This window comes from Gopherus flavomarginatus, chromosome 4, assembly GCF_025201925.1.
Source record: "Gopherus flavomarginatus isolate rGopFla2 chromosome 4, rGopFla2.mat.asm, whole genome shotgun sequence".
Classification (NCBI taxonomy): Eukaryota; Metazoa; Chordata; order Testudines; family Testudinidae; genus Gopherus; species Gopherus flavomarginatus.
In genome coordinates, this window is record NC_066620.1 from 73,108,881 (window position 1) to 73,127,067 (window position 18,187).

At 37.2% G+C, this 18,187-nt stretch overlaps 1 protein-coding gene across 1 annotated transcript in view; it reads left to right on the forward strand.

The window, feature by feature from the left end:
- Positions 1 to 18,187, forward strand: part of AHCTF1 (AT-hook containing transcription factor 1) — a 78,149-nt gene that overhangs the window by 15,506 nt on the left and 44,456 nt on the right. Inside the window, exons 3-8 of the mRNA XM_050950360.1 lie at positions 219 to 472; positions 6,827 to 7,007; positions 7,949 to 8,156; positions 11,718 to 11,834; positions 13,375 to 13,459; positions 15,737 to 15,887. Coding sequence (XP_050806317.1) covers positions 219 to 472; positions 6,827 to 7,007; positions 7,949 to 8,156; positions 11,718 to 11,834; positions 13,375 to 13,459; positions 15,737 to 15,887 — 996 coding nt within the window. The remainder of the gene's footprint in view (positions 1 to 218; positions 473 to 6,826; positions 7,008 to 7,948; positions 8,157 to 11,717; positions 11,835 to 13,374; positions 13,460 to 15,736; positions 15,888 to 18,187) is intronic.

An 18,187-nucleotide genomic window follows, 5' to 3' on the forward strand; every position in this document is an offset into this window, starting at 1 on the left:
TCATGTTGTAATAAAAGTGTATGTTAATTCTCTTTTGAGTGTGTGCATGCATGCAGTCTCAAACTTAGACATAGTAATAAATTAAAGCTATGTACATTTATAACTAAATTATTTTAGGAGGACTCATCCCCGCATTATCATCTAATATCTTATAATTTCAAATGAATCCTTCTATGTTTATCATTCTTACATAAACTTTTCCCCTTATTTCTCTCTAGGGAGAAATGGGTTGGCTTGCTTGGCCTGTGGTCCTCAGCTTGAGGTAGTAAACTCTATCACGGGAGAACGGCTGTCTGCATATCGTTTTAATGGAGTAAATGAACACCCACCTACTATCCTTGTGGTGAAGGAATTTTCCTGGCAGAAAAGAACTGGACTACTAGTTGGATTGGAAGAAGCAGAAGGGAGTGTTCTCTGTCTGTATGACCTTGGAGTGTCAAGAGTGGTTAAAGCAGTTGTTCTTCCAGGAAGGGTACGTACTTTTTAATCTAAAAACAAAGCTTCTATTCTGTTGTATGCCATAGAATTCTGTTTTGAGGAAGGTTTTATATTGATGGTTGCAAAAATATCAACTTATAATAAATAGTGGACTTAGTCTTGATATCAAAACTTGGGTTGGAATGTACCAATTGTCTCTTAACTAATGCTGAAAGTAAAATAAATAAATAAATACATTTGCACTACAGAACAAGATACTACAGGTTTCTTAGCTGTTGCATTATTCAAAGTGACTGACTCCAAGCTGGTAGGGGTTGCTAGCACTTGGAAGTACGGGACTAGAGTTAAAAATGATCTTGATAAATTGGGCAATTGGTCTGAAATCAACCAGATGAAATTCAGTAAAGACAAGTGCAAAATACAACACTCAGGAAAGAAAAATCAAATGCAAAATGGGGAATAACTGTCTAGGGAGTAGTACTTCAGAAAAGTATCTGGGGGTTTTAGTGGATCATAAATTGGGTGTGACCCAACTGTGTGACTCAGTGGTGAAAAAGGTTAATATTCTGGGGTGTGAAAACAGGAGTGTCATATCTAATTGTCTTTCTCTGCTTGGCATTGGTGAGGCCTCACCCAAAACTGGACACAACACTCCAGTTAACACAGTTTAGGAAAGACATGGATTAACTGGAGGATCCAGAGGAAAGCAGCAAAAATGATAAAAGGTTTAGGAAACCAGAACCGTGAGGAAAGGTTAAAAACATTTAGTCTTGAGAAAAGAAGACCGCGTGGGAATTAAATCTTCATATATGTTGAGGACTGTTATAAAGAGAACAATTGATTACTGTCCTCCATGTCCATCAAAAGTAGGACAAGAAGTAATGGACTTAATCTGCAGCAAGGGAGTTTTAGGTTAGACATTAGGACGAAGTGGGTATTCACCCACGAAAGCTCATGCTTCAATACGTCTGTTAGTCTATAAGGTGCCACAGGACTGCTTGCTGCTTTATAAGAATAATTAAAATCTGGAATAGGCTTCCAAGGAAGACTGTAGAATCCATGTCAATCAAGATTTTTAAGAACAAGTTAGCCAAACATCTGTTAAGGATGGTCTAGATCTATTTGGTCTCTCAAAACGGGGCTGGAGTAGATCACCTCTCAAGGTCCCTTCCAATCCTACATTTCTATGATTTTTGTGAGTAGAAGGGGATGAAAGATGTGACGAGCCAGTTGCTGATATAAACCTACAAACAACCAAACCCTGTATACTTTAGGCCTCCTTTCTACATGCATTCTTAATAGCTCTTAGAGTAAAATGACAACCTCTTTAATAAAATTCCAAATCCTGGAAATTGATTGTGTTGTAAATAAACTACAACCACTCTCCTAGAATCTCAAACTAGCTAACCGGAGACTGTGTGCGCTTAGACTTGTAAACTTTCTCTTGTGTTTTGGAATAAGGCAGGGGGTATTAGCAAACCAGTTATCTTCATGTCCACAGGTGAGCTTGCATCTAGTGGGAAGCACAACTTTCTTGCAAGTCTGTTCCCTGCATACATGATTAGTATCCCAAATTAGATAATATCTAAAAAGAAGCATCTTAGACATGGGACCCTACTTTCTTAACTGGTTTAACTGTCTGGAGTTGCTTTACTGGGCTCATGACCTTCAGTCACCCTTCTCTTAAGGAAACTAGCCAATAGAAAGTTGTAGCTATTGCTTACTGAGATGGAACAACGATCCCAGTTGAAAATATTGTAACTTTCTATAATGGCACGTTCTAACTTGGAATAGAGGGACTGAAGGAGAATCAGATGTCCACCTTTTCCCAAAAACTTATCCTTCCTTCTGTTGACTCATTACTGACCTCAGCCCCAATGCTACCTCTCCCACAGAATGAAGAATAGAAAGTAGGTGATATTGCCCCTTGTTAAATCAGAGGTTCTCAAGCTGTGGTTCGGAGAACATTTAGTGGTCTGCAGAGAGTTGGCTGGTCACCTCTCCTTGGTTCCACCTGCTAAATAGTTTTTCCAGTTAAAAATATACTGACCTAATACTACTTTTCTCGGTGATTAATTCCTGTAGTTGCCACAGCGATGTTGTGTAAGGAGTGGAGAGAGAAACTTTTAGTAGTGCAGGCAAAGAACCTATTAATTAACTTAGTTATAAACCTGTTTTGTTGTTGTGGGAAGTATAGAGATCTTTCTAGGCATTTAAGTGACAGTTCCTTCTCCCTTGCATTGGCATGTCTGATTCATGGGTACCCCTCTCACTATGGTTTTGTCTACATTCAGAAAGCTTTCACTGGTGTAGCTACCATCAATTTTTTTCACCCTTGCAAACTGTTATTAAATCAGTGTAGTTAATAACTATGCAAATTTTCTGAATGTAGACAGTGTCCAAATCAGATTGCTAGGAGCACGAAGGATTCTTTGCACTTTAATCACCTTAGTGTCTGCAACAGTTGGAGTTGCCTTCACAATGACTACTTTCACTGCCTCCCTTTTCCGAGCAGTTTGAGTCTTTCTGGAGAGGGAGGACAGGCGGGGGGGAGGATTTAAACTCTTAAGTGTCATCTGTAGTAAGCATTTATATTATAGTAGCACTCAAAGGTCCCATTGGGAATTAGGGTCCCATTGTGCTAGGTGCTGGACTAACACAAGACTTTCTTTTCTGCCCTGAAGGACTTAGTCTACAAGACAAACAATGAAGGATAGAGGATGGTACATAACATATAAGCAAACTAATGAGGTGAAGAATTGGCATAGTTTTTGTTACATGTTTTATTGGGCTTTTCGAAAAAGATTAATTGAGATTCAGGTTGGGTAAGCAATGGGAAGTTAATAAGACAAAGGAAGTAGGGAAAGGAAGGCATGATAAGAGGGATGGTCACAGGTCATCACTTTTCTTAGCCGTGATCAGCAAGTAGAGTTTTGTAGGTGTCATGGCAGAGGTGAGTCTTCAGGGGGGATTTTTAAAGAGAATTAAGTACTGAATGTGGATTATGTTAGTTTTTCCCATGCATTAAAATTTGTGTGGAGAAAGCACGAAGGTATTTATGGGAGAGGCTGGCTGTTGGGTGGTAAAGGCTTGGAAAATTTAGAGAGAAGGCAAGGGATTATCTAAATTTTTTTTACTATTGATAGCCTTGTGTTTTATATAGACTTGCATTATGTGGGATACATTTCATATATGCCAAGGAAGATTTGAATAGACAGTATACTTTTTTACAAACGTGTTTGACCGGTGGCTTTCATTTTGCTTTCTACCAATTTTGCCATTAGATTCAGGTTAGTTTAATCAGCAATTAGAAGCAGTCACTGAATTGGATTGGAATGCCCTGAGCTGTCACTAGGAACGTAGAGAAGCAAATAAAATTCAGTGTAGACAAAGAACTAATTATTTAATGTGTGTTCAGTCTTTCAGTAATTTGCTGTAAACTTCATTACTAAAATATGTAAGCTGTTCTCTTGGCTTTGTAGCCTTGTGTGAATAAGTTTTGTGTTCAACACAGTTAACATATTTAATACTTGCTATTTTTTAAATAAAACTTGGAACAAATTTTAGCTTTCATTTTCTGTAATTCATTTCTTCTGTCCATCTCCCCTCCCCCTTTTTTTTTTTTAAGGCATTAATGAGCTCTTGAAATTATGGGCTAGATTCTCAGCTGATGATAATTGTCATACCTCTTTTAGAAGTCAGTTAAATTATGCCAGTTACACTAATTTGGGATCTCTGGACCAAAGTGTCAAACTGTTAACACCTAACTTAGCTTTAACATAAGAGTGTTTTCATATTAAAAAGTGTAATCGTTCCCAAAGAGTGAATTAAAAACAAATTAGCGAAATAAACAAACAAAGGTGTGACTACAAATATTCTGCTTCAAAAGTGTTTTTAATGGAATCTAAAAATGGACCACATCAATGATATACAGGTTTAGCACTTTTAAATGATTGCTTTGAGAAAGTATCAAAAAATATTTTCATATACTTGTCTGATTTGCATGGTGGCAACAGAATAACGTTCAGATTCAGTGAGCCGGGGAAAGTTCCCTTTGTCTACTCATTTCTGGAATATGAGTTGGCAATGGCATAGGAAAACGCACAAAAATCCAGGCTGTAGCACAGTGGGGAAAAAATACACCGTTTCAGAGGCTCCAACCTTGAAAAATAAAGTCGAAATCAGGGAGGTGCTAGGAAGATTATATGTTAAAGCAACAAATGACTTTTATTTGCAGCCAGATGCTAAAGAAAAAAGCTACATTTAAAAAAAAAAAGAGAGAGAGAAACCAGAAGCAGGATTTGTAGAAAGGGAGTTCAGCAAGCATCCTACTGCAGTACTTCTCCTCTTATTGCTGCCACCAGGACTAATTCAGCAAGGTTTTTAATCCATTTTAAAAATTTGTTGATAATCCTTTGACTAGTGGGAAACAGGAAGCTTGAGTTATAGAAATCTGGAGCCAAAAATGGCAATTGAAATTGCTATAGATACTGCTAAGATAAGAATTGCTGTGACTGACATGAAAGCTGGATTCCTTGGCTGTGTAACCACAATAAACCTTGACTGAGGGTCCTTCTGCAGTGGAGCTGGAGGTGTAATTTTGCATACTAGCTTTGATTGAGCTAACATGCTAAAAAATAGCGGGGTTGCTGCCATGGTGGGACAGCCTAGCTGTCTCAAGTATGATCCATCTGTGACCCTGTGTAAGGGCTGAGGGCTGCTAGCCTATACTGCCACACATGCTGCTGATTTTAGTGCACTGTCAAAGCTAGTGCATGTATGTCTACCTGAGCTAGAAAATTACTCCTCCAGCTCCAGTGCATATGTACCCTGTAGCTTCCAGATCTGTTTTTTTTTTCCCCCTCTCTGGCTGACACCTGAGGCAAGAGACTTTTTGGCCTGTTCTTCTTATATAACTAGGACCCTACCAAATTCAGGGTCCATTTTGGTCAATTTCAGTCATGGGATTTTTAAAATAGTCAATTTCATGGTTTCAGATGTTTACATGTGAAATTTCAGGGTGTTGTAACTCTGGGGGTCCTGACCCAAAACTGGGTCATGGTGTGGGGGGAGTGTCACAAGACTATTGTAAGGGGATTGTCCCTCCCCAGCCCGGGCCAGGACTAGCCTGCCGCATGGTAGAACCCCCTGCCCTGTGAATTTGGTAGGGTGCTAGATATAACCATCCCCCTATGACACAAAACATTCCATTATTTCTGTTGTGTGCTGTGCTCAGCTTCTAATTCATAAGAGAATCAACGGATAGCATATGTTGCTATGCTGGGGTACAGTTTTAGTGCAGAAGACTGCACACATTAAAACTTCTACTATAGTGTTGAGTATTTTCCTGGGATGTACTTTAGCACATCCAGAGTCATATTTTTAATCTTAAGTTAACTAGAGAAAATGCTTTCATTATCCAGTAATTCATTTCATTTCTTTCTGTTCAGCCAAGGTTAGCTTTGCATGTAAGACAGATGGTAATCTCTCACAATATTGTTTTAGGTTTGATTTCCTCTGTCGGTATTCCCAAAAGTACATTGGAATGTGCATTTAAAAAGACCCTATTTCTGACTTCCTCTGAATTTTTTTTTTTTTTTGGTTAGTCTAATCAAATGCAACCTTTATTTAAACTTATATACAAAATTTATATATTAAAAAGTGTGTGTGTGTATGTGTGTGTGTGTGTGTGTGTGTGTGTGTGTGTATATATATATATATATATATATATATATATAATATAAAAAAAATAAAATATGGTTTGCAAAGTCTTATCCTGATGATTGCCTTCAATTGTTGATGAGAATGTTTAATTGCCATGAAACTGGCCCCTCTCTCTAGGTAGGTTAGTCACTACATAGCATTATTTACAGAGCACCTAAAACTTCATGAGATTTACATAGCAAGTACAATTTATATTTCACAGGAAAGGCACTATCCTTCACATTGGTAATGTTTTTCATCATATGAGTGGAGGAAGAATCAGCTTGCAATTTGAGTTTTTAATATAAAGCCTTTTTTTTTTTTAAGAATGGAAATGTGCCTTAAAATATTGTTTTCAAACAGGTAACTGAAACTGGTGAGCTCCAATATTAGAGAGCACCATTTAAAGAGTATTTTATTTAATTGAAAGAATTGTAGTTCAATATCTTAGGACATTCCTCTAAAAAAAAAATTAGAGGATATAATGAACTCCCTTCTTTCTCCTGCTCAGGGCTGTACATTTTTTTTAATAATCTGAGAATACTTTGCTTTTGAATCTTATGAATAAGAATGTAACTACAGAATTGTATTCCTAATATGCCAACTTCTGCCCTGTACTACATTGCAAAACTTTTATTTATGGTTTGTCAAATTGCTTAAAAATTAACATGCAGTTTTCTTGTAGGTAACTGCTATTGAACCCATAATTAATCATGGTGGAGCCCGTGTCAGCACTCAGCATTTGCACCAGAGTCTGCGATGGCTCTTTGGTGTGGCAGCTGTGGTTACAGACGTTGGTCATATCCTGCTGATTGACCTTTGTTTGGATGATTTGTCATGTAGTCAAAATGAAATAGAGGCATCAGGTAAATTAGCGTTTTTAAATTTTAAACAGATTTTCTGGTTGAGAAGTAAGAAAACTCAAGTTTCCTAAATGAGAAATGTGCACTCGTTTTTCCTATCTGATAAAACATAAGCATCCTGTGTCTTTAAGATCTGTTTGGTTTAAGACTACTGATAATGAAGACTACTTAACACCAGGAATTCTTAGCTGATGTGCTAATTCTTTCTTTGAAAGATGTTCTAATCTCCTGGTTCTTAAGGCCAGAACTTTTTTTTTTAAAAAGCCTAAAATTAGGTTCTTAAATCCTTATGCTTAACCTCATCCTACACCACTGAAGTTGATGGAAGTTTGCCTTTGACTTCAATGGAAGAAGGAGTCTTAAATGCCTAAATATGATCTTGTACGAAGTTTTAGGTAACCATTTTTTAAAACACTTGGTTTAAATGAAAATGACTTTGCATGGGCACGTGAAGGAAAGGAGAGGAACATTTTAAAAAAACCTGCATTTAAAAAATAAGCAAACCTACATTTGGATGTATAGAATCTCTCATTTGCATCCAATGTTCCATTTTTATGAAGATACCTTAGTGGCTTCATTAGTGGGGGTCTCTTTTGAGTATGAGCTTAAAGAATATAAATAAACTTCATGCTTGAGGGCATAGGTAAACCACTGACTGACAGGGTCTAGAAAGAAACTTACCCTATGAGCCAGTCTATTTCATAATTGTCTGTTATGCGGGTTTTTATACTTCAAAGTATCTGGGACAGAATACTGGTCTAGATGGACTACTGGTCTAATCCAATTTGATAATTCCTGTGTTCTTAAAATGAACTTGAATACTAATTGAAAACATTGCATACAGTGCACATTTGACAGGGAATAGGGTATTAGGTAATGTATAGTATATTCCTAAAATGAAGAATGTAATCTCTTAAGTTGCATGATCATGTGTATGTGTGTAGACCTAGAAGTGATCACTGGGATCCCTGTTGAAATCCCACAAATAAGAGAAGCTGTTACCAGAGAGGGGCGACATCTCTGTTTCCAGTTACTAAGTCCATCAGGAGCAGCTGTAACAACCTTATGCTACATAAGCAGGAGCAATCAGCTGGTTGTGGGATTCTCAGATGGCTATCTTTCACTGTGGAATATGAAAACCTTGAAGAAGGAGTAAGTATGACTTTATGTGTGTGTCAGTATCTGGAGGCGGGGAACTCAGTTATTTCCTTTAACTGGTTTAGGTTAAATAGAAAAGTAACTTTGATCGAATGCTGAGTGTTGAATTTCTTGAATACAGTATTGAAACCTTTAGACGCCAGTTCTAGATTAATCTTTTTAGTGGCTTTAACTATTTTTTTTTCTTTCTTTTAACTGGTTCCTTTAACTGCCTCATCTACAAAATAAATAATCTTGGTTACAAGACTTGTAGATGTTTCATTGAAGTAGGTTAATGACTAGAATGAGAGAACTGGTTTGTGTAAAATTAAGGAAAAGTAGTTCAATCTTTCAGTAGTGTTTAGTGAATAGTGGAAATTTAGAAGAGACATTGATTTTACTGTAATGATTTTTCCAAGACCTTGTCACAGCTAGGTGTACTTCTTTACAAAGTTAAAGTACACTTCTACCTCAACATAATGCTATCCTTGGAAGCCAAAAAATCTTACTGCGTTATAGGTGAAATCATGTTATATTGAACTTGCTTTGATCCACTGGAGGGTGCAGCCCTGTCCCCCCTCCCCCGGAGCACTGCTTTACCGCATTATATCCAACTTCATGTTATATCGAGTGCTGTTATATGGAGGTAGCGGTGTATATTAATTACATAACTGTTAGAAATATCTCTGTGACTATTTGAAATCTTAGATGAGACCAGTGGGACAGAATGAAATTAGGGCTGTCAAGCAATTTTACAATAATTAATCACAATTAATTGCACTGTTAAACAATAATAGAATACCATTTATTTAAAATTTTTGGATGTTTTCTACATTTTCAAATATATTGATTTCAGTTGCAACACAGAATACAAAGTGTAACGTGCTCAGTTTATATTTTTAATTGCAAATATTTGTACTGTAAAAAACAAAAGTAATAGTATTTTTTCAGTTCACTTAATACAAGTACTATAGTGCAATCTCTTTATCATTAAGATTGAACTTACAAATGTAGAATTATGTACAAAAAATAACTGCACTGAAAAACAAAGCAGTGTAAAACTTTATAGCCTACAAGTCTATTCAATCCTACTTCTTGTTCAGCCAGTCATTCAGACAAACAAGTTTGTTTATATTTGCAATGCTGCCCACTTCTTGTTTACATCACCTGAAGTGTGCCCTTTCATGCTTCAAGCACCATTCCAGAGGACATGCGTCTATGCTGATGCTGGGTTCTACTTGATAACCATCCAAAGCAATGCAGAGCGACGCATGTTCATTTCATCATCTGAGTCAGAGCAGAAGATTGACTTCTTTGGGTGGTTTGGGTTCTGTAGTTTCTGCATCAGAGTGTTGCTTCTTTTAAGACTTTTTTGAAAGAATGTTCTACACCTCATCCATCTCAGATTTTGGAAAGCACTTCAGATTCTTAAGCTGTGGGTCGAGTGCTGTAGCTATCTTTAGAAATCTCATACTGGTACCTTTGCATTTTGTCCAATGTGAAAGTGTTCTTAAAATGAACAACCTATGCTGGGGTCGTCATCTGAGATTGCTGTTTACATTAAATATGTGGCAAAATGCAGATAAAACAGAGCAGGAGACATACAATTCTCCCCCACCCAAGGAATTCATTCACAAATTTAACTAATGCAATATTTTTAATGAGTGTCATCAGCATGGAAGCATGTCCTCTGGGATGGTGGCCGAAGCATGAATGACATACGAATGTTTAGCATATCTGGCATGTAAATACCTTGCTTTCAGGTGACATTGTAAATAGGAAGTGGGCAGCAATTATCTCATTTAAATGTAAACAAACTTGTTTGTCTTAGCAGTTCGCTGAACAAGAAGTAGGATTTGGGGGGAGGATAGCTCAGTGGTTTGAGCATTGGCCTGCTAAACCCAGCGTTGTGAGTTCAATCCTTGAGGGGGCCATTTAGGGATCTGGGGCAAAAATCTGTCTGGGGATTGGCCCTGCTTTAAGCAAGGGGTTGGACTAGATGACCAATATTGTTAAGTGTTTCCAACTGAGATCATATCTGCGCCAAGTAGAATTAATTACCTGTTTCTAGACTAAGGGGTTTAAATACATTTGTCTTTTTGACCTACTCACTCTACTTACCCCAAGCCCCAGAACCTTCTTTCTAGTACAACCAGTGTACTAAGTTTTAGGTACCATATTTTGAAACAAGACAATTCAGAGGAGATTGGCAAAAATGATGAAATTTTGAAAATCAGGCCTATAATAAAATGTTCAGAGAATTAGTTTGAGTTCTACCTTATCAGATGTGCAAAGGAGATGTTATAATTTATCTCAAACCACTTCTGTTAATCATCAAGGAAAGAAGGAGGAAACAACTGGTTTTAGGTACCGAGTATCAGAGGAGTAGCTATGTTAGTCTGTATCCACAAAAACAATGAGGAGTCTGGTGGCACCTTGAAGACTAACAGATTTATTTGGGCATAAATTTTTGCGGGTAAAAAAACCCACTTCTTCAGATGCATGGAGGTGGTTTTATGTAAAACTTCAGTTAAATAAAACAAGCTACTCCATTGTTGGAGATGTTCAAAGCTGGACGTTTCTACTAGAAGTGTCAAAGGAGAGAAAATGCATTGATCCTACAACAATGCAGGGGATAGATTAGAATAGTGGTTCTCAACCAGGGGGGATGCAGAAGTCTTCCAGGAGTACGTCAACTCATCTAGATATTTGCCTAGTTTTACAAAGGCTACATAAAAAGCACTAATGAAGTCCATACAAATTAAAATTTCATATAGATAATGACTCGTTTATACTGCTCTATATGCTATGTCAGTGTTTCTCAACCTGGGATTGTGGGATAGGTTTACGGGGGTTGCAAGTGGCATTATGGGGTAGCAAGCAGGGAAATTGCCTTGAGCCCCACACCACAGGGGGCCCCACAAAGCCAAGTTACATGCTTTAGCCCCAGGCGGTAGGGTTTGGGCTGAAGCCCTGCTGCCTGGGACTGAAATCAGACTCTTGAAAGGGGTACAGTAGTCTGGAAAGGTTGAGAACCACTGGATTAGAAGACTCATTGGAAGGTCTTTCCTATTCAAATGAGTCTGAGGAAAGATGAAGTTTATTTTACATAGCTGGATTAAACCGAGTACATGGCATTTTTGGAAAATTTCTGGTCTGGTCAAAAGATAGGTAAAAATTCTAAAAGTAACCCAACTACTTGTTTGCTCTTTTGGCCATCATTTGCGTTTTGAGCAGATTTTGTGCCCCCAGCTGTTCATGCTGACTGCTCATTTAACTGCAGTCACCCAGGAAAAAACATAGAACACATTAATAGGTGTGAGTAGTCCAAATGTTCATAATATTGTACTTATTTACATTCAAGTTTATTTGCGGCCATGTTGCTCAATTGCCTAACTTTGTTAAATCCTTCTCAAATTGTTAAAAATGTTCTCTAAAATTATTTTCTTAAAATAATTGTAAGTATTTCTGGCATGAGAAAATGGTGTGGCTTTTGAAGTGCTGATTGGAACACTTGGAATGATAAATGTCAGACATCTAATTGCCCGATTAATTTCCCCCCACACTTTGTTCTAGATACCACTTTCAGCTAGAAGGAGGGAGGATACCTGTCTATGCTGTTACTTTTCAAGAACCTGAAAATGATCCCCGCAATTGCTGTTACTTATGGGCAGTTCAGTCTACACAAGAAAGGTGAGTGAAGACTAATTTAGAAAACTAAATGATCTGTTGTCCAACTAAATGATCTGTTGTCCAGCTAACTGACTTTTGAGTAGGTATACATGCACAATTCTGAACGTTACAAATGTAAATCTTTACCTGGGCTATGAATTAGAGAATTGATCCCTTAGTATTGCATTTTTGTTTCCAGTTGAAGGGCCGATATGTAGCATGGTAGCTATGAATCATTTCAATCTTGTAATCTTAATCTTTTTGAATCTGTTCTGGCATTTTTTCAAAAAATTGTTTTTGATCACTTAGAAAATGTAAATGCACTCAGTTTAACCTTGACAATGGAACTACAACTGCCACCTCTATAATAGCTGAGAAGTAGTGAGGCTTTTAAGTGTAAATTTAATCTGTTGGCTTCTTGCTACAAAATGGGATTGTGAATCTTAATTGCTCTCATAAATAGAACTTAGACCATTATAGCACTGGTGAAATGCCACTGAAAGTTGCAGCCATGCAAATGACTTTTTGTATTTTACGAAAAGCTTTATACTTGACTTTTCAGTAGCTTTCATAGAACTCCTGCAAGTACAGAGGGACAGGAGCTACTGAATACTACTGTGATGAACATCTAGAAATGCCTTTTTCCAAAAACAATTTTCTAGTGTTTTGTTTTGTCTGGTTTTAAATGTCCCAAGTGATAAGCTACTATCCCATGTCTTGGAAGACCATTTGTTATTACAGGTATTTCATGACCCCTTATTTCTATCTTTGAGATTAATAAGGTGCCCATTGTCTTATATCTGAGCACCAGTATATGTGTGTGTGTGTGTATATATATGTGTATATATATAATCTGTTTTTTTTTTTCTGTGTAATACCGTCTCCATTTGAGTTGTGGCTTTTAGAGCAGTTTTTTATTGCATTTGTTCAAATGGCTGTCTTAGAGCTGTTATTGTTGTATTTTGGTTGTTTCCCAAGAGCCTGAGAAATGCTTTTATATAAGAACTTTAATTCAGGTTTTCAGAAAGTAGGCAAAACAGAAGTAACTATCCTTTTAATCATTCTTTCTCAAACTCAAAACTTTGGTTCTTCATTAGTTTTATAACATGACAAAATAATACAATCGGAGCATGCAGTTTAGATTGTAAGTTTTTTATATTTAAGGCTCTTTGGGTAAAGGTTTCGGCATTAACATTTCATTGTAAAGAAGTGATGCCGGTAGTGTTATTATAGATAGATGTTAGAGCTCTGGAAAATTGCATGGTTAACATTAATCTGAAGTCGCTGGAGTTAAGCTAAAAAGCAGAGTTCCGGAATTCAGTCAGTCAAATACTGAGTGCCAGATGAAAAACTCTTCAAATTTATTTCCTCTTCTGCTACAGTTGTCCAAATATGACAAATTACAATTGTTTGGAAAGTGGGTTATTTTCCAGTTTATAACAGAAACATAATCCTTTTCAATGTACAATACAATATGGTTCTGCTTTGCTTTGTTTATCAGATATTTCAGGTGGATTGCAAAGGTGCTGAAATTATACTCAAACTTGTAATTTCTTTCTAGTGAAGGAGATGTTGTGAGTTTGCATCTGCTGCAGTTAGCCTTTGGTGACAGAAAACGCTTGGCATCAGGACAAATCATGTATGAGGTAAAGTATGTATGTCTATGAAATACAACACACTGTATTAATCAAAAATTGGAAACAGTAATATTCGCTGTCATGGTTGGTGCTAGGGATATCCTCCTCATGTCTTTCTGAATGCACTCATTTCAGGTCTTGGGTCTCATGCCTTACCTTTGTGGGTTGGGTTCTCCCACTTTTAGATGAGAATACTAGGCTGCAGTACCACATGTGTCAACTGTGTTTACCTTCCACTGGACTTGGTACCTGGATTACTTCCCTTTGGGAGCTGCGACCAGTGGTGTATATTTTGTAACCCAGGCAGCTTTCTTAAACCAAAGCATAAGAGAAGAGGGTTTTTTTTGGTTTGTTTTTTAAACAGCCATGTTTATAGATGGTTTGTTTCTTCCCTAAAGGCTTAGGAAGATCAATATAATCCCAGACCCTCTTGCCTCTGGTATATGGGTAACAGTCTGTACCTCAGTCTCCCTGACTTCAGAGGCTCGCTTTTTAAATCTAGCCAAAGGTCTTTGTTCTGTCTAGTGTCTCTTGGACCTCATTAAACTGGTTGAGCAGCTCAGCAGCTGTCTGAGTGAATATATCTGCATTGTCTCTACTCTCTTGAAGTGTTTGTCAGGAGATGTGAATATTAGGACCCACTTCTATTTCTTGACAACTTTGTTAGTAATTAACACAATATATGTATACGATAAGCAGCACAATGACCTGATCAAAATACAGTATTCATACATTATTAAAGTCAATGAATCTGTCATACTTATACCACATAAATCTTAACAGCAATCACCTTGTACTGTTTGAAAAAACTGCTTCTGGAAAGTTTGACGCAAATGACAATAATCTGACATAGCAATTCCTCCCTCTTTACCCACTCCACATCTGTTTTGATACTGTTCTTTCCAAATATTTTGGAAGCAGTGTGGATGCATATAATTTACATTAACTTTTTTCAGTATGAAATCTGCATATTTTTGTAGTGCTATACTGAGTTATTGACTTGAAAAATAGCTACTTTCAGAGGCTTAAATTTCCCAGTGTTTTCAGTTTCCTCCTGTCATGTGCTTCCCTTACAGCAAGAAAAGCTCCTTTCTCACCATAGTTCATGTGAGTGTTGACTATATAAATGTTTAGGTACTGAAAGAAGATGTCTTTCAATTTTGAAAAGCAAAAATTGATAGTATGAGGACAAGGTATAAATATTATAAAGTGATTAAACTTTTTTTTTCTAAATGTGGATGCCATTGCTTTATCTTAGTTTACATGCAGTCATAGTGAAGGCAAAGTTGATACACTGCTCTGGATTAACAGAATGTGCTCTGTTTTACCTTAGGTTTTGATTTTTTTTAAAAGGGCTTTTCACTGTAATTTATTCATGTTTTTTATTTTACATTGCCATGAGTGCTTTGATAGGAGGATATGGGGAAGCGCCTCAAAATTATTTTTTCTCCCTTCAGTTTCAATTTTCCGTGTTTCTGCTTCACTTTATGCTGTTGTTCTAGGGCTCTGACTAAAAGATCTTATTTTCTGTTCTGCCCTGTGTGTGGTCTCCTCTGCTCCCCACTCCTCCAGGCAAACATATACTTATTTTTGCACCTCATAGGCATTCCCACCTCATAGCTTTCAATACCTTCATTTGCCCTGTACCAGTGCTTTGACACACAAACTTTGTGTACCCCAGCACTGCTTGATTTCAGATGTATCTTTTGATAAAGTCTGACTGACATAACTATACATGAATTCCCAGAGTTGCTTAGTGTGTGCATGTGAAATGTTTGTTTTTCTTTTCACGTTACATAAAGCTTGTTTGGAGAGAGAATGTGATATGGAAGAATGTGTGGACTTGTATTTTGTCTTAAGTAAAACAAAAGTTTAGAATGTGGGTAGATTAGGATGACTATAGAAATGTATATTTTAGCTTTTTAAAGCTTACTATTGTAGGGGTTTTAAAGAAATAAAAAAGGAAAACTTGATTCTTAACTATTTGCCATATAGCTACTGCCAAGTCCTTGTAAAACTGCATAATAGTAGGAAAATTCTCCTGAATAGTGAAAATGATGAACATTATTAGTATTTTTGTATCAACTTAGTTTTGATTACCAAAATTAGTTCCTCAAATCTAGGGTTATTGAGTACTTTATTGCACTTAATTTCTGTAACATGCCAAAATATATTTAAAAAAATGTTATTTGGGATTCTTTTGGTTGACTCATAAGAGATGCAGTCTCTTCCATATTTAAGTGTAATATCATACATATTCATTTCAAATAATTATGTATCTTTCAGGGGTTGGAGTACTGTGAAGAAAGGTACAGTCTAGACCTCACAGGTGGAGTCTTTTCGTTAAGAGGGCAGACTAGCAATACCAAACTACTCAGTTGTCAGACTATAGAAAAATTTCGCAGCCATGTTGACAGAGAGGATGGCGTGAATGAAGGTTTGTTGCTATGTCCAAAAAATTTTCAGATTGATCTGTAACATAATGCTTCTGAAGAAAACAGTGGAGTTGGATTCTAAAAATATCTGTTCTAGCATGTGAGAATCATTCTGAAATAGTTCTGTACCCACAGCCCTAAAAGTTTGCTTAAATAGTTGTATAGAATAAACATATTTAAAAACTAAAAGCAAGATGTTTGAGTTGCAATTAATATGGAAAAAGACAGTGGAACAGGGAAACCTGATATGTAAGGTACATGATTAAATTGGAAAAAAAAATCTAATCTTTGAGGTGTAGGCTTTTTGGTGTTCAGCCTTCTTTTTAACTTAAAAGTAAGTTAAAAGTATAATCCTGCTTTGGATACAGATTGTCCAAAGCTGTATTCTGGCTTGGCCTTTTTAATGCTGTCCTCCTCTTGTGTGGAGGACATAAAAAGGAATGTGAAATTTTTGTGTACATGCAGTAGTTGCAGGAAAAGATGATACAACCATTTCTATAATTAGTAAATACAGCAGGCATTAGCTACAAAGGCTGCCCAAAACACGGAGTTCATACTGCTCGCCAATATCTCCTGTAGGCTATTGTGCATATCCGTTCTATGTAGCCAACTGGGATGCTTTCAAGTTTGTTTGTATATAAATATCCAAATTAGATTGAGCTGTTAAACTCCAGATTATCTGTTTAACTATATACTGAAACCCAAAAGTGGTCAGCTGCTTACAGTGTGGATGAGCCAAAAGGGGCATCTGTGAAGGAGAACTTCAGTGTATGAGGAGAAAGGAGTTCTCCTCTCCCCCTCCCTTCTATTTAAGCTCTGTAGTTTGTGGAAACACAAAGAAAGTAGCTCTTTTTGGATTAAAAAAAAAAAAGCACCTTAGTTGGGTGATTTTTCTCTTTTCTAGGAAATAAGATGAACTTTGAACACCCATACTCATGGGGGAAAGTATTTGACTTCGAATGCTTTCCAACCCCGACCCCCACCCCTCCAGGGTAAATCTAAGTGTGTACAGCTTTTTGAGGGATAAATGTAACATAATTTTACTTAAAATATTAACATGATTTTTTCTTTATGGAAAGATGGGGTCCAGGATTTGTAAAAGACAAAATCAACTCCTCCCCTTTCCCCCAATTGTTAACCTGGGGCTAGTCTATGCTTCTCTGTTCTAAAGAATGGAGCTGCTAGACTTTCTCAGTGGAATATCTGTACAAATTTAACACTGGTGAAACATAATTGTTCCCTTACCTTGTTTTCAGAAATGGCAGAACCATTTTATGTTGCTTAAATCCTTAAAACAAACAAACAGATCAGCCCAGGGCAGACCCGTGGCATAAAAAATTTCAGCTTTTGTGGTTAAATTTTGGCAGTTATAAGCAGCTGAAAACAAGGTCTTACAATGGAAAATGTTAGGCAGTTTTAACTAATGAAGTGCTGCCAGCTCCACCTATAATTATTTATAATACTTTTGATATTAAGTGTTCCTTTAAACAGCCTCTCTCCCAACCCCTTTGTATTTATTTCACTTTGAAGCAGTAGTCTGAGGCTCACTTATATGACAGATAGGCACAAACTGCGTTTTGAAAAAGTTCCCACATGATATCAGTCCAAGTTATAGTTGGTAATTCTCTTTTCCCTTTCAGGTAGATAGTGAACTCTTTATTATAGTTTTACTTACTGCGGTAGTGTAGACACAGCCTAAGTCAACCTACTCTACGCAACTCTAGCTACGTGAATAATGTAGCTGGAGACGACATACCTTATGTCACGTTACCCTGGGGTCTACACTGCAAGTGGTCGACCGGAGAAACTCTCCCGTTGACTTACCTTTCTCTTCTCATCTGGGGTAGGGTACAGAGGTCGACTGGAGAGCCATCTGCTGTCGATTTGGCAAGTCTTCACTTGACCTGCTAAATCGACCAACAGTGGATCTATCTCAGAGCGTCGATCCCGGCTGTAGTGTAGACCTGCGTTTAGGTATAATCTACACTAGAAAATTAGGTTGGCATAAGTCACTCAGGAGTGTGAAAAATCCACGCCCCTGAGCGGTGTAGTTTAGCTGTCCTGAGTCCCCATATAGATTGTGCTAGGTCAGTGAAAGAATTCTTCTGTTAACCTAGCTACTGCCTCTTGGGGAAGGGGGTTACCTATGCTGATGGGAAAATCCCTCCTGTTGGCGTAAGTAGTGTCTACATCGAAGTGCTGCAGCGTTCTAAGTGTAGGCAAGCAGGTAGTTATTTGAGCCATTGACCTAAAATAGAACACTAATGAATAGTGAGGTGAGGGAAGAGGAAGACAGCCTCTT